General features: G+C 30.8%; 2 protein-coding genes across 2 annotated transcripts; both read right to left on the reverse strand.

Annotated features, from left to right (window-relative positions):
* Positions 1-1808: 1808 nt before the first annotated feature.
* LOC146949437 (uncharacterized) lies at positions 1809-2180 on the reverse strand. The gene has a single exon (XM_085748526.1). It carries the CDS (start codon positions 2178-2180, stop codon positions 1809-1811), a length of 372 nt encoding a protein of 123 aa, XP_085604652.1.
* A 420-nt stretch (positions 2181-2600) lies between these two features.
* On the reverse strand, positions 2601-10471 carry LOC146949438 (putative LRR receptor-like serine/threonine-protein kinase At1g53430). The gene is made up of 24 exons (XM_085745462.1): positions 10199-10471; positions 9799-9985; positions 9328-9399; positions 9144-9215; positions 8936-9007; positions 8768-8839; positions 8609-8680; positions 8461-8532; positions 8278-8349; positions 8111-8185; positions 7943-8014; positions 7773-7844; positions 7115-7174; positions 6771-6881; positions 6652-6687; positions 6502-6536; positions 5633-6012; positions 5132-5330; positions 4911-5042; positions 4514-4632; positions 4187-4397; positions 3832-4069; positions 3528-3678; positions 2601-3357 (listed from the first exon to the last, which is right to left on the reverse strand). The coding sequence occupies exons 1-24, from the start codon at positions 10293-10295 to the stop codon at positions 2959-2961; spliced, it is 3078 nt and encodes a 1025-aa protein (XP_085601588.1). The 5' UTR covers positions 10296-10471; the 3' UTR covers positions 2601-2958.
* Between the last annotated feature and the right edge of the window lie 4377 nt (positions 10472-14848).

Consider the following 14848-nt stretch of genomic DNA (forward strand, 5'->3'; position numbering starts at 1 on the left):
ATATACTCCTAGGGCATAAGCCCTCGTCGCTATTGAGCAAAAGCTCCTAGGGCATGAGCCCTCGTCTCTGGTTGAGCAAAAGCTCCATCGTCGTGGTTGAGCAAAAGCTCCAGGGCATGAGCCCTCATCTTTAAATGAGTATGCATGGGCTCAACATCTTACGTCTTAGAAACTTCATGAACATCTATGACATCTTAACATCTTGACAACATGACATCTTAACAACTTGATGACTTCATAACGACTCGGCAACTTAACAAACTCTTTGACTTAGACCGACATTTACATCTTAAATAAGATCAACAACAACATATGCAACACTTATAAAGTCACATCATATCAGCATCATAACTTAATAGTATCAAATGATAAACATCAACATCTTAAACATCGCATCAACATAAGCATCATAAATAACACATATTTAAATCACACATCTTCCAAATAGCACTTCATTATATAACACATCTTTAAATAACACATCTTTATATAAGACATTTTCAAATAAGACATCAATAAATAAATAATCTTTGCTCATCAATTAATATCTAATCAATTCAATTCATCATCTAAAACTTATTATTTCAAACACAAAAAAAAATTGTAGAAATAATTCCATTATAATTTATCATAGTAATAAAAATTCACTTCAAAATTAGAATAAGTTATTTAACTCTTCACTGATACATATATATACATTATTTTTACGTTAATTACAAACACAAGATGACACTTTTCATTCAATAACTTATAAAATATATATTCATTAAGGTACAAGTCCAAAGAAACTATACTACTATACAAATCCAGGAAGATATAAGTACATGTATAATTGTAACAATGTCGTAGAGCACTAAGTAGCACACAACTATCAATATGTCAGTAGCATATGCATCTCATAGAATATATTATTCGGTATCATTGCCAAATCATGTTAAGGATCAATTAGATTTAATTATAAATAGCAATGGTTTTCGGAGAACATATGTATTCAAGCGAACTCAAAAATCAATCGCAATCGGCAATTCACACACAAATTAATTGAATTTCACAATCCCCAAATTAATAGAGTTAGGTTTTTGGTAAAGTGAATTATATCATAAGAAATCAAAACATAACATAACCACGGATCAACTACGAATTTTGCACATAAAAATAATGAATTCAGAGACAAGAATATACTCAAAATCACAGCAGCAAATTATTGCACGAATTTAACATGAAATAATAAAAAGATGATAGAAGAAATAATGAAAAAACAAAACTCCTTCACTCTCCACATGATCATACAACCCTTATGGTAAATAGAGACCCCCCGTACAAACTCATCCTGAAGCATGTTAGATGCAATCTAATGATTCACAGACCTAATATTAGTGAAAGATAGTCTCACCCGTACCTTAGATAGTTTTTCTGAAATCAAAGGAGCGTTCTTCGTTCCTAGGGTTCTCTCTCTCTCTAAGTTCTCCTCTTTCTCCAAAAAGCGGTTTAACGTAAAACTCTTTCTAACCTAAGCTTCTGTATTTATGATACTAATCACTCTTCCTAAATCTATTTAGGACCAATAACTTATTTTTCTTTCTATTCTAACCTCCAATTCTACTTACACTAAAAATTCTCATATTCTAATAAATAATAGAATAATGCCACTTAATAAAATACTAACACATCACATATTTAAATAAATCACATAAATAGACTCTAACTTAATAAAAATAATTAAATAAAAAGGAGGGCGTTACACAAGTGCAATGTGGCATTGGATGATGCGAATTCAACTTTTCCCAAAGAGTTTTCATCTCAGTGAACTAATCTAACACCGACTTCGAACCTTGCTTCAGATTGTTGATCTTAGAATGAAGAGTAGCAATACGAATACGGTCTGCTTTAGAGAAGCGTTCTTTGAGATCCAACCACGCATCAATGGCGTTTTCATGAAAAACTAGGGTTTGTGCAATTTGAGGAGTAACAAAATTGATTATCCAAGATTGAATGAGATGATTATACCGTTCCCAAGTAGTGCGATTCAAATCATCTTCATCTGGAATCTCCATAGATCCATCAATGAATTTCAATTTGTTTTTCACGCCAAAAGCTCGAATCATGGAACGACTCCATGCGAGATAGTTGTATATCCATCTAAAGGAGGAGCAACAATCACTGAATTTGGTCCTTCGCATGGATGAACGTAGAACACTGATCCAGTATCAGGTTGATTATTGCGAGGCATGGTGAAATTTGAATCAAATGACGAAGAACAGAGTGAGAAAAAAAATTGCAACAAAGTGCAAAATCAATGATAGAATCAAGAACAAAGAAGAAAACCATGAAGGTTTCTGCAAAAATCAACAAAGAACAACGAAGAAGATGAAGAAATGGATCGTAACTAACTTCTGTAACTAACTTCCGCCATGGAAGAGAGAAAAAAAGCTCGTGATACCATGTTATGAAATGCAAAAGCTGAAAATGATCTCATTTCTCATAACTGTGAATGTAGTTACATGAGGTATTTACAGGAAGAAAATGAAGTACAATTGTCCTATTAACAACCTAAACCAAGTAGAATACAGAAATGTAAACTAGCTAGCTTGAGATGCAAGTAAACTAGAATTGCTCTCTTTATTATTCTTTTCTTCCTCTAATAATGTATATATAGAATTTTGAACGGTCGCTCATCAAAACTTTGGAGTAATGGTTTTTTTATTCAAACATGAAACTAAACCTCTTAGAAATGAATATGTATTCGGGTTTTCCTGCCCTGGATTACATGACAATATTTGTATTTCAACTTCCTAATATTTGGCATATCCTATGATAAATATATCTATTTAATGAATTTTTGCTTTTAAAAAGAACACTGTAATAGAATTCAAAACTCGGTTTAAGATATCATGGTTTCTTCGCATGATAATGGCAGGACTTCAAGCAGCAGATGCAATTATTTATGAACAAACGATCTTAATTTCTTTCCTTCCAATAAGAAGAATCCAGGCGGACAGGATAAAGATCTGCAGCTGATGAAGATGAAGCAGTCCATGGCCCATCAGTTAATAAACTCTGACTTTGTGTTTGTGATTTACTTGTACTATTTTCTTCAATCTGATAGTAATATTGTCTCATTGCTTCCAACTTTTTCTCATCCATTACTTCACTTGAATCTGAAACAAATTCCGGAACTATGGTGTTTCCTTCAAGCATACTTACAACCGACGACATGGAGGGCCTAAGGTTTGAAGTGACGTTGGTGCATAGGAGAGCCACATTGATCATCACCATAGCTTCCTTTTTATTGAAATCTAAACCTAATCTTCTATCAACTAGCTCAATTAGGTCACCTCTCTCTTTCAACAAATGTGCCTGTTTAAAGAAAAAAAAAACAAATAGTTTGATTTCAAACAAATGTACATACAATTTCTGAAAATTCTTCAAAGAACGAACAATAAATGTGTGACACAAAACGAAGTGCAAGTCGATAGTACAATGGATAATCAGATTTACACGATCAATTGAGAACATAAAAAAGTTACCCAGTCAAGAAGATAGAATGCTTCCTCCTTTGACCGATACATGGTGTTGCTCTTTCCACTAACGATTTCCAAGGCAACAATTCCAAAACTATAAACATCTGCTTTGTCCGTCAAATACCCATGCATTGCATATTCAGGAGCCATGTATCCACTACATAGTTGGAACATATCATTGCAATAACTTGATATCAGTATACAACACATCAAAGTTTTATACTATAAAAATATCATTTGAATTGAATTTGGTAACTTTTTGAAGTAATTTTTAATAAACTCGGAGAAGGAAAGAATTGTAGTTACTCACTATGTCCCAGCAATTCTAGTGCTAATGTGAGTATTGTCCTCCTCATCAAGCTTGGCCAAACCAAAATCAGATATCTTTGGGTCGAGATTCGCATCAAGCAACACATTGGTAGCCTTGATGTCCCTGTGAACAACCTTCAGTCTTGATTCTTCATGGAGATATGCCAACCCTCTAGCAATACCAACACAGATCTTCTTCCTTGTTGACCAATCTAATTTTAATTGTTGTTCCTCTGGACCTTCATTTGTGAATGTAATAAGATTCAGACAATTATACTACTAGTTATGTCCTAAGTTAGAAAATATGAAATAACGCGTGAATAGGAACCCAAAGTAGACCATAAAGGAAAAATTACCAAATAAAGCACGAGCAAGACTATTGTTTTCCAAGTATTCGTATACCAGTAACAACTGATCTCCCTCCACACAACAACCATGGAGTCTAACAAGATAAGGGTGTTGCAACGCAGAAATCATGCCTATCTCGTTTAAAAACTCACGATTCCCTTGCTTTGATTTTGAAGAAAGTTGCTTCACTGCTATCAATGTCCCATTTGGTAAACTTCCCTGCATTTTGAGAAATGATATGCTGTTAGAAGTTGGGAAAGAATTTCCTGAAAAATATATGTAAATTATAATAAAAGCATGACACTTAAGCGGTTGTTTTATATTATGCAAAATACCTTGTACACAGGACCAAATCCTCCTTCTCCAATCTTATTGGAAATATCAAAGTTATTTGTCGCTGCTTTGATTTGTCGTAAGGTAAATATACCCGTTTGTACATCTAAACTATTCAGCTCTGCCAGTTGAAGTAAAAGAAAGATTAAAGATCTCATGATATCATGATAAAACTACATCAAGAATCCATTTCTTGTAAGCTTGCAACTTTTCTTTTATCAAGATAAAACTAGCCTCAGGTTACATATCATGATATCATGATATTATAACAAAAGTACATGCTCGAGAACTTACTCAGTTACACAACACGCGCAAGTTTATTTTTTATCACTTGAATAATTTATTTGTGAGCAAAAATTTCAATTAATAACGCCAACAGTTTTTCTTTATTGTAATCACCTCTTGCTAATGAGTTTTTGTTTCCAAAACATCCTTTCCACCAAAGTATACCAAATACTAGAATGATAACAGCTGTTGCTGCAACCACAATTCCAGCCACAACTCCTGCAGATATGCTTCCAGGTGGAGAGTCTGTTTGATTATAATACAAGAGTTTTAAATGTTAGAACATTACATGGAGATCATATTATAAGATCAAGAACGTACAATGCATAACCCACCAGATTCCACTGATATAGCTGATATAAGAGGACCGTATACTGATCTATTTGGGAGAGACTGTGTCCCTTTTCCAGCCCAATACAAACGGATCTCCAAGGTATTGCTAGTAACGATGACATCTTTAAATGGTTTTACGACTTTCTTACCAACTCCCCCTGCTTCTTCTGCAATATTGAAATCCTTTTGCACCGGCTTTCCCTGCAACATTTCAATCACAACCTTAATGCTTCATGATAATTACAACATACAAGTATTCTAATCATCATTTTGTTTTACAAATATTGTAGAATTTGATTTTATAAATAATGCCGAAAAAGTGAACTGTTAATCAGAAACAAAAATTCAATTGTTAGTGAGATATTTTTCGTATTTTAATTGGAAAAAAAATAGTTCTCTGTATTTTTCGTATTTTAGTTTCTAGTGTCACTTGATCAATAGCCTTAATTTCTTTTTTATGAAATACCGAGTGACTACTCAAATAAAATTGTTAAACCATGTACCTGAAGGTAGATATCAAATAGACGTCTACCAAGACTACCATAAGTTTGATCATCGCTGATCATTATTTCAGCAAAATGTAGATTTACTGTGTAGCTTCCATTTACCAGACAAAACGCATAATAAGTCAACGAAATAGGAGAAACACGTGCATCCATGTACAATTCAGTGTCCGCCATAGTAAGTCTAGCATTATTTGGTGGGGAATAAGTTTCTCCGAGTTGATCACCATCAATGAACATACCAGTCGTACTAAATGCCCAATTTCCTGTTGGACTGACATGGAATTTAGCTGCTCCAGATGAATCGGAATCATCATCATAACTTTTTTTGTTGACTATTGCTTGCTTTCCACCACAATTTATATAAAGGGAGTACAAGGCTGTGTTGAGCAGATCATGTGAGAAACTTTAGAAATATTAAGGAAACTAAGAAAATCAAATAAAGAAAAAATATATTCATTGAAATTTTATTTTTCCATACAAAGTCCTCTCTTTCTAACTATCATGTTTATAGTTTGGTTGGATAACTCTAGCCTGATTATAGTTTGCCCAAAGTAAATTTAGGGAACCTAGAAGTAAACTCTTTGAGTTCCATCTATGACTCTAGTGTGAAACATTTCCTTAGAATCAAGATTAGTTTGATAATTAAAAAATTAATGAGTGATCTATCATATATGGACACACCAGTGGAATAAATTGTACTTTAGCCTAGATCATTTGATACAGTACCAATGTAGAAAGATAAGATACAACTCCTATTAGAACATGCTTACCCTCTACTCTTGTAATTCTAAATTATTTTTATTTAAAATATGAAAAAACAGTGAGATCTTAGCTCTCTATAGGAAAGTCTGCATGAAGAAACTCACGTTTGGGGCAACCGCTCAAACACGAAACTGTTCCTCTGAAAGGAATGGAATAAGTTAGCATGATTCGTATAATAAGATTCAAACATAATAAAAGGAAATTGGAAAGGGTATATATATACATGCTTTAGTATTTTATAAGACCAAACTTACATGTTATTGTGTGCCAATGAGGGAGAAAACAAGTTCCTACGACATATTAGAAAAGGTGTTGTCACATAAATGTTTTTAAGTTTGCAAAAACAAATGCACAAAAATGCAAGGATTCTTACAGTTTATCACTTTGACATATCTGACTCCCTTGGCTGGTGCTTAATTCAACAATCTGAGACTTAATGAAACATTGTAATAAAATTTGATTCAGATTATTGTATGAAATATCTCTATATACAAGTCATCAAAATTTGATTCAGATTATGATAATAATTCAACAATCTGAGACTTAATGAAACATTTGGTGACTACAAAGAAACCTATGAATATTAACATCTTAAGTAAACAATTGCACAATCATAAAAGAAAAAACGGATGATATGTTCATAGTATCATCGCAAGATAAATGAAGTACTTTGTTCGATCAAAGTAATCATACAAGTAGTATTAGAACAAAACTTACACGTCGATGTTCTTTTTCCAAGCTGGCACCAGTCCGGTGAGAAGGTTCCCAGTTAAAAATCTATCATAAAAGTATATCAAGATATTAATATGCAAAGCTTAATATTTATTGAGGTGAAAATTAATGTAAATATGCTAATCACACCCATTTTTCTCTTCCTCTCGTTGAAGGATTGGATTGATTTTGGTAACTAACTCGACGGACTCTTCTATACAGAAAGTCTTTTGAATCTTAAAAACAGATTAAGACAATGAAATAACAAAAAATCCTATAATTATCACTTTGACACTTCATATATTGTCACCTTCTTTCTCGTTGATTTTTTCCTTTACAATTTGAAAGGGCATGCAATCCTTTTGAAACGAAATCCAATCACAGATGTTTGTGCAGTCAATATACACAATAAAAATACTATAAGCTGAAATATTCCTAGCACTTAAAAGTATTGCAACCATATAATTAAGGTCACGACTTGTCTTGACTACTTGAGCTCCATTAGGTTGAGTTTAATCCTCAAGAATCTAAGTAGTATTATTCAGATATACCATTTCAGACTGAAAGTTGAAACCAGAGTTGTTGGTGTGAAGTAGCCAACAGATACGTGATTAAAAATATACGCCAAAAAAATTGCACTAAGATACTAAGATGAATTTCGTACATGAATTTAGCACCGCTCACTTCAGCATAGCTACTCGGAATCGTTCCACTTAAGTTGTTAAAGCTGAGGTCTCTGAAACATATATCATATTGAGAATAAGTTGTCATAGATACATATTCCTGAAACATACTAGGCTGGAGAGCTATATAATGTAACGAGTAAGGAATTACAAGTGTTTTAATGTTGTTATAGTCGCAAGATAATCATTTAGTTCCCCGTTGATGTTGCAGTTCCTCAAAATGCTGTGAAACAATAAGATATACAACAATATATTATGAGTACCTTTCTTGCTGTTTTTTTCTTTTCTATTTCTGAAAGAAGCAGAGGATTCAACTCACAGATTTTTTAACGAATGCATATTATCAAGTTGTGGCAAAGGTGCATATTCTAATCCATTCAAATCACTAATTCGCCTGAATATCACATTTATATCAAAGATAAGTAAACATAACCATTGATGAAATTTCAATCCTTACTTTATCAGTATATAAAATACCGCACATACAAGTCAGTTAAGTTACTCAAACGTGAAATTTGAGAAGGAATTGGTCCGCTTAATCCACTTCCTTGAATGATTCTGTCAAAAGTAAAGTAACCATCGATGATTTTTTTAAAGTCAAGCAATACAAAAAAACATTTAAATTTCAGGAAAAATTAAAATAAAAAAAAAAAAAATCAGAGTGCTTACAATGTATTGATATTTGTCCAATTCTGAATAAAATCAGGTATTTTTCCAGAGAATTGGTTGTCCTCAATTCGGCTGCATACAGAGAGGGCATAAATATTTGAAGCATCACTAATATTTGAAACATCAATATTAAAAATTTAATGCTTACAAATCTTGCAATGTAGTGAGCTTTGCCAATGTCGCAGGTAGTTCTCCGGTAAAATTGTTAGAGGAAAGTTTCCTGTATTTAATTGAAAAACATAACAATAAATTATGGTTCTATTCCATAGGGTGAACATCAATTAAGGGTGGAAAAAAAAATACTTACAGTGTTCGAATCTGGGTTAGATTCCCAAGCTCCTCCGAAATATTTCCAGACATTTGATTGGCCGTTAAATCCCTATGCATTTCAAGTTAAACTTAAGTTCTACTTAAACTCTTTGAATTGAACACAAATGAAATGGATTTTTTTTTCTAAGTGGGATCAGTAACTCACAACTGTATCAGAGTAGATATATTTGCAATCTCCACTGGTATTGAACCGGTTACTCGATTGCTGGGGAGACTACTGTGATAATTAAGAAACATGTTGTCATTAGCTTGTTATAAAGAATGTAAAATATGACTGATATGTCAAGATCATATAATAAAAAGAAAAATCAATGACTAAATACCAGAAAAGAAAAATAAGAGACAAATCATACATGTTACGAATATTCGTCATGGAGCCCCATTCTTTTGGAATTGTACCGTTCAAGTAATTGCGAGAGAGGTCACTGTAATCGAGAGAGGGAAAGAGTTTGTCACGCAAAATAATATATAGATACATGTGTTTGAAAAAATTAAACAATTTCAATCATATTGAGGAAAAGTTTGAGAATTACATACATAAATTGAAGGTATTGCAACCTGGTCAGTTCTGGTGGGAGAACACCGGGGAGATTTTGCCCTTTCAAAGTTCTGTTTGTACATTTTACCATAAAAAAGTTAAACATAAACAATAAGCAAAATAAAGTAATTATGCCTGATAAATTTCTTAACAATAGATTAAGAAAAAAAATTAGAACAAGCTCTTCTACTACAGAGAGTTTTAAAACTGATTTTACTATTTGTCAAACATAACTTTAGTAAAATTACATGTCTGAGAACATTGATTTTATTTCCAAATCTTATTGACTATAAGGCATAGCAATTTTATAGATTTATAACCGTAAGTTTAGAAGTTAAGTTAATTACATGGTATTAACCGATCTATGTTAAATACCTCAGAGCTACAATAAATGAAGAGAAAAAAAATATAAAATCAATTGATTAAAAGTACCGATAGAAAATGGTCTATTCGACGAAAAATAGACTTACATAGAAACAACATGGCAGAAGTTGTCACCAGCAACACTGCAGTTGCATGTGACATTGTTCACTACGAGTTGCAATCTGTGACCCGGAGGCGTAGGTGTAGCCCAGTTAGGTTTGTTGCTGCATGGATCTACGTTGAAGTTCCAATCATTCTTACCAAGTGATTCAGCTATATCTTCAAGAGCTTTCTCTAAATATGCAATTCAGAGCTATCAGCTAAGTACTGAAAACTTTCTATTTTACAAACATGTCATCATACATATATACAGAATTTCTATATCAGCAAAAAAAAAAAAAAAAAATACATGATATTTAACCTAACAGGAATCCTTACATAAAAACCAAAAAACTAGAAAAGAAAGATCAGATCAAAGATAAGCTATGGTAGAAATAGATATCATACTTTCGTCGGGGTGAATAGTAGTAGCTCCAAAAGCTGTTAGAGGTATGAACCAAATGAGAATGAGTGAAAGAAAGAAAAATTGGGAGGAAGTAGCCATGTTATCTTAAAATCAACAAGGAAAAGAGAAGTACAAGTATATATGTCTATAATTTATAGGTAGAGAGAGTCTGAACATATATACAGCCTATTTGGAATTTAAGAGGCAAGGAAAGTCTTCAATGCATGTAAACGCAATTATGAGAGTAAAATCATCAACTTAGTCCATGAAATTGTAGGGTGGTGTAAATTTATTACTTAAAATATTATTATGATTGTTGATTGAGAATTTCATTGGTAAAATTTCACTGCAGAAACTAAAATGACAGCACCAATAACTTTATAAAGAAAACTGATGAATCATCATCCACAGAAAAAACATTAAAGTCATGTATTTGACCCAATGATGTTTAACTAACATTAATGATGAGACATATCTTTAACAATAGAGGAGAAGACTCAGAAAAAGCATGTATAATACTAGTCAACATTTAGACAATTCTGCATGTACTATAGATAGATGCATGCATGTCCCATTCATGAATTATTATAACAAACAAACAAACGTCATAATATTCAATTATTTTTCAAAAACAGTAAATGTGTCTGAATTGATGTGCGATTGTCAGATCATTCGTAATAAAGCTTTTTATTTTGCATTCTTAGATTACTCGCGTATGTACACATCACTCATTTTATAAACGTTTAATGTTACTATTATTTAACAAGTACGCAATCTCTTAAGTTTCAAGATGACAACGAAACTATAGTTTAACTGGTAAGGCGCTTTATCTACACTCAAAAAGATTGTGGGTTCGAGTCATGGGAATATAGATAAGACTATTGATCCCCTTTTAAAAGAAAATAAAAGTACAAAACCTCTCCAATCTAGAATGTTATAAATATTTATTAAATAGGTCTCACCAATGATTATGTATCATTATATTTTTGCAAAACTCAATTATTATAAGTTATTAATTCAAAGACCAAATGTATTAGTACATGTAGATTCGACAAATGTATCGTAGAAAATTCTCTTATTACATGGTGTGTTTGATCTACTGAAAGGTAAATAATAGACGGAACATCACATCATAGGGGGCCACATAACCATGCACCTATAAATAAAAATATTTACATTAAAGTTTGAATTAATGTTTACGTACAGATCTGCATGTGCTATATGTATGCCCCAAAATCTGCATGTGCTATATATGTATGCCCCAGTCAGGAATTATAACAAACAAACAAACGTCATAACAGTAAATTTTTCACCGACATAGCAGTAAGTGTAAGTATCAAATTCAAAATATCTACTTACTTTGAATCTATATCCACTTCGCTGTAACTTGTGAACCAACTAACAGCCGTCATCTATAAGAAACCGAAACTCCGCCGCGAAGACTCCACCACCACCACCACCGAACACGGTCTCTCACCACCATAAGTATTTCCCGTATTATTAATCATGGAATCATAGGGAGGAAGAAGATCAATAAAAAAGCAAGTATATCACCACTCAAGAGAGATTATATAAAATGAAGGGTTAAATAAGTCAATAGTCCCTCTAAATATATCAATATTTATTTTTAGTCGTCATAAAATATTCTTTAGGCTTTTGGTCCCTCTAAATTTTTTTATTTATGAAATTAGTCTCTGCTCTAGTGTAATACTCAATGTAGAGCAGAGACTAATTTCCTATAGAATCTCACTTAACTCTATTCCAATTTCAAAAAAAAAAAAAAAACTCTATTTCTTCCATCATCAGCTTTGAGCGTATATTCACCATTTCCCTCTTGTTTTTTTTAGTATTTTCTTTTTTTGTTGGGATTTGAACCCCAGATTTTGCATATGCATTGTCTCTACCAACTCCTTCTACATATTTTCCTACTTAATAATTAATAATCATAGATATAAATAATTTTTTTTATTCAATATCAATTTAGAAATGGTATTGATAAAGCCATTATAAATTTACACACATAAATGGAGGTGTCGTTGTTCAATACCGATCATGTTTGATCTAAAATTTTGATATTTTTGAGCTAAAATTATATACTTAAAAAAAAACTATAATGGTAATATTATTTTTTTGAGGGAATAATGGTAATATTATCTTAAAATTAAGTAATTAATTTTTTTTAAGAAAAAAATTAAGTAATATAAATTAATATAAATTCGGTCTTTAAATCGGATACAAAGTTTTTAAAAATTAAGAATTTATCCAATAATTTCATGTTATCAACCATCTAAGAAACGATTGATAACATGAAATTAATATAAGTGGAAGAATCTCAAATCACAAAAACGAAAAAAAAATGTGAAATTTCGATAAACTAATTTATATTGCTTGAACTTGCACTTGACTAAAACAAATTTATCCATTTTCTTACTTATAATTGAGTTCTGAAGTACTCCCTTCCAATCACTATTATAACAAGAATTTTTTTTTGCTTTCAAATTAATCAAATAATTGATTTATCTAGTTATAATATAGTTGCCTTAATTACACTTTTGGCCCCCTAAGTATCCAAAAGTTGCGATTTTGGCCCCCTAAAAAAAATATCTCTTTTTTGGCCCCTTAAGTTCACTTTTGGTTGCAATTTTGGACCCCCAAGCCAATTTTGACCCAGTCAACGCTGACGTGGACGCATTTTTGTATTTTTTAATATTTTTTTTTATTTTGTAATTAAAAAATAAATAAAAATTCTGGAAAAATGAAAAATTAATAAAAAAATTGAATTTTTTTAAAAAAATTCTGGAAAATTGAAAAATTAATAAAAAAATATTAAAAAATTCTGGAAAATTGAAAAATTAATAAAAAAATATTAAAAAATTCTCGAAAATTGAAAAATTAATAAAAATGAAAATAATTGAAAAAATACGGAAAAAATTAAAAAATTCAGGAAAAATTAATAAAAATAAAAAATGATTAAAAAATTGAAAAATTGAAAATTCCTTAGTATTAAAAAAATTTAAAAATTGAAAAAAATTTAAAAATTTCGAAAATATCTGGAAAATTTGAAAACGGAATTCTTAAAAAAACGGAATTTTGGAAAATTGAAAATTCTGGAAAATACGGAAAATATTTAAAAATTTTCTAAATTTTTATTAGTATTTTTTCCGGGAATTTTTGTGTATTTATAAACCGGAATACACATAATTTTTTGTGTATTTACAAACCAGAATACACATAATTTTTTGTAAACCGGAATACACATAATGAAAATTTCCCGGAAAAAATACTAATGAAAATTTTCCCGGAAAAAATACTAATGAAAATTTAGAAGTTTCGAAAAATACACTGAAAAAACCTAAGTTCGACATATATACTAATGAAAATTTCGAAATTTCGAGAAATACTAATGAAAATTTCAAAAATTTCATTTTTTTAAAAATGATTAATCTTTTTAATTTTTTCGAAAATTTCGAATTTTTTTTAAATATTTTCCAGAATTTTTATTTTTCATTAAAATTTTAATTAGAATTTTTCCAGAATTTTAATTAAAATTTTTCATTAAAATTTCGAAAATTTCATTTTTCCATAATTTTAATTTTTTTCAGAAAATTTCAGAATTTTTTAGATTATTTTATTTTTTTATCATTTTTTTATTAATTTTTCAATTTTCCAGAATTTTTTTTATTTTTTTTCAATTTTTTTATTAACTTTTCAATGTTCCAGAATTTTATAATATTTTTTTTCAATTTTTTTATTTTCAGATTTTTTTTCAATTTTTTTTGTAATTAAAAAACATTTTTATTTCTGTAATAAAAAAACATTTTTTTAATTACAAAAATATTTTTTTATTTTTTATAAATTAAAAATATAAAAATAAAATAAAATAAAAAAATTTACACACGTGTCGCCCACGTGTCTGTTGACTGGGTCAAAATTGTCTTGGGGGGCCAAAATTGCAACCAAAAGTGAACTTAAGGGGCCAAAAAAGAGATATTTTTTTTAGGGGGCCAAAATCGCAACTTTTGGATACTTAGGGGGCCAAAAGTGTAATTAAGTTCAAATACATCAGATTATGCATTTAACAGGTACAATGTTATACTCCATATGAGAATATATATTTCAAATGGAAGTTGCTTGACCTGAAGCTTATGTGGCTCTACAATAGATGACAAATCACCTTTGAGGGGGCTTAGTCTGTACTGTACTTGTCAGATTAAGCGACTAAGACTTTCTTACTCCATGTCTTGAAGATGGTTCCTCTGATTCCTTCAACAAGCTCTTGTACTTTATCCATGTTATCAAAATGCTCAAACTCTAAATTTTGTTGCTGTTTGATCATATAATCTGAAAATCTCAATGATACTTCTTCTAAGCCTTCATTTGAAAAGCTCATAGCCTTAGAAAATTTGAAGGTTACTTGTTGATCATTTACTCTCATTGTCAGTTCATCTTTGTACACATCAATCATTGTCCTTTCTGTGGCAAGGAAAGGTATTCCTAAATGATAAAGTCTGCTAAAGATACAAACTTATGAACTTGAACCATGACATCATCAATTCTTCTTTCAAGTTGTACTAAAGATCTATCATCAAGTTGCAAATTTACAGCAGCGGGCTTAGCATTTCCAATCCATAATTGCTTGAAGATTGACATAG

The sequence above is a fragment of the Medicago sativa genome, chromosome 2 (assembly GCF_051527215.1).
Source record: "Medicago sativa cultivar Bolivia chromosome 2, Bolivia_mono, whole genome shotgun sequence".
Classification (NCBI taxonomy): domain Eukaryota; kingdom Viridiplantae; phylum Streptophyta; class Magnoliopsida; order Fabales; family Fabaceae; genus Medicago; species Medicago sativa.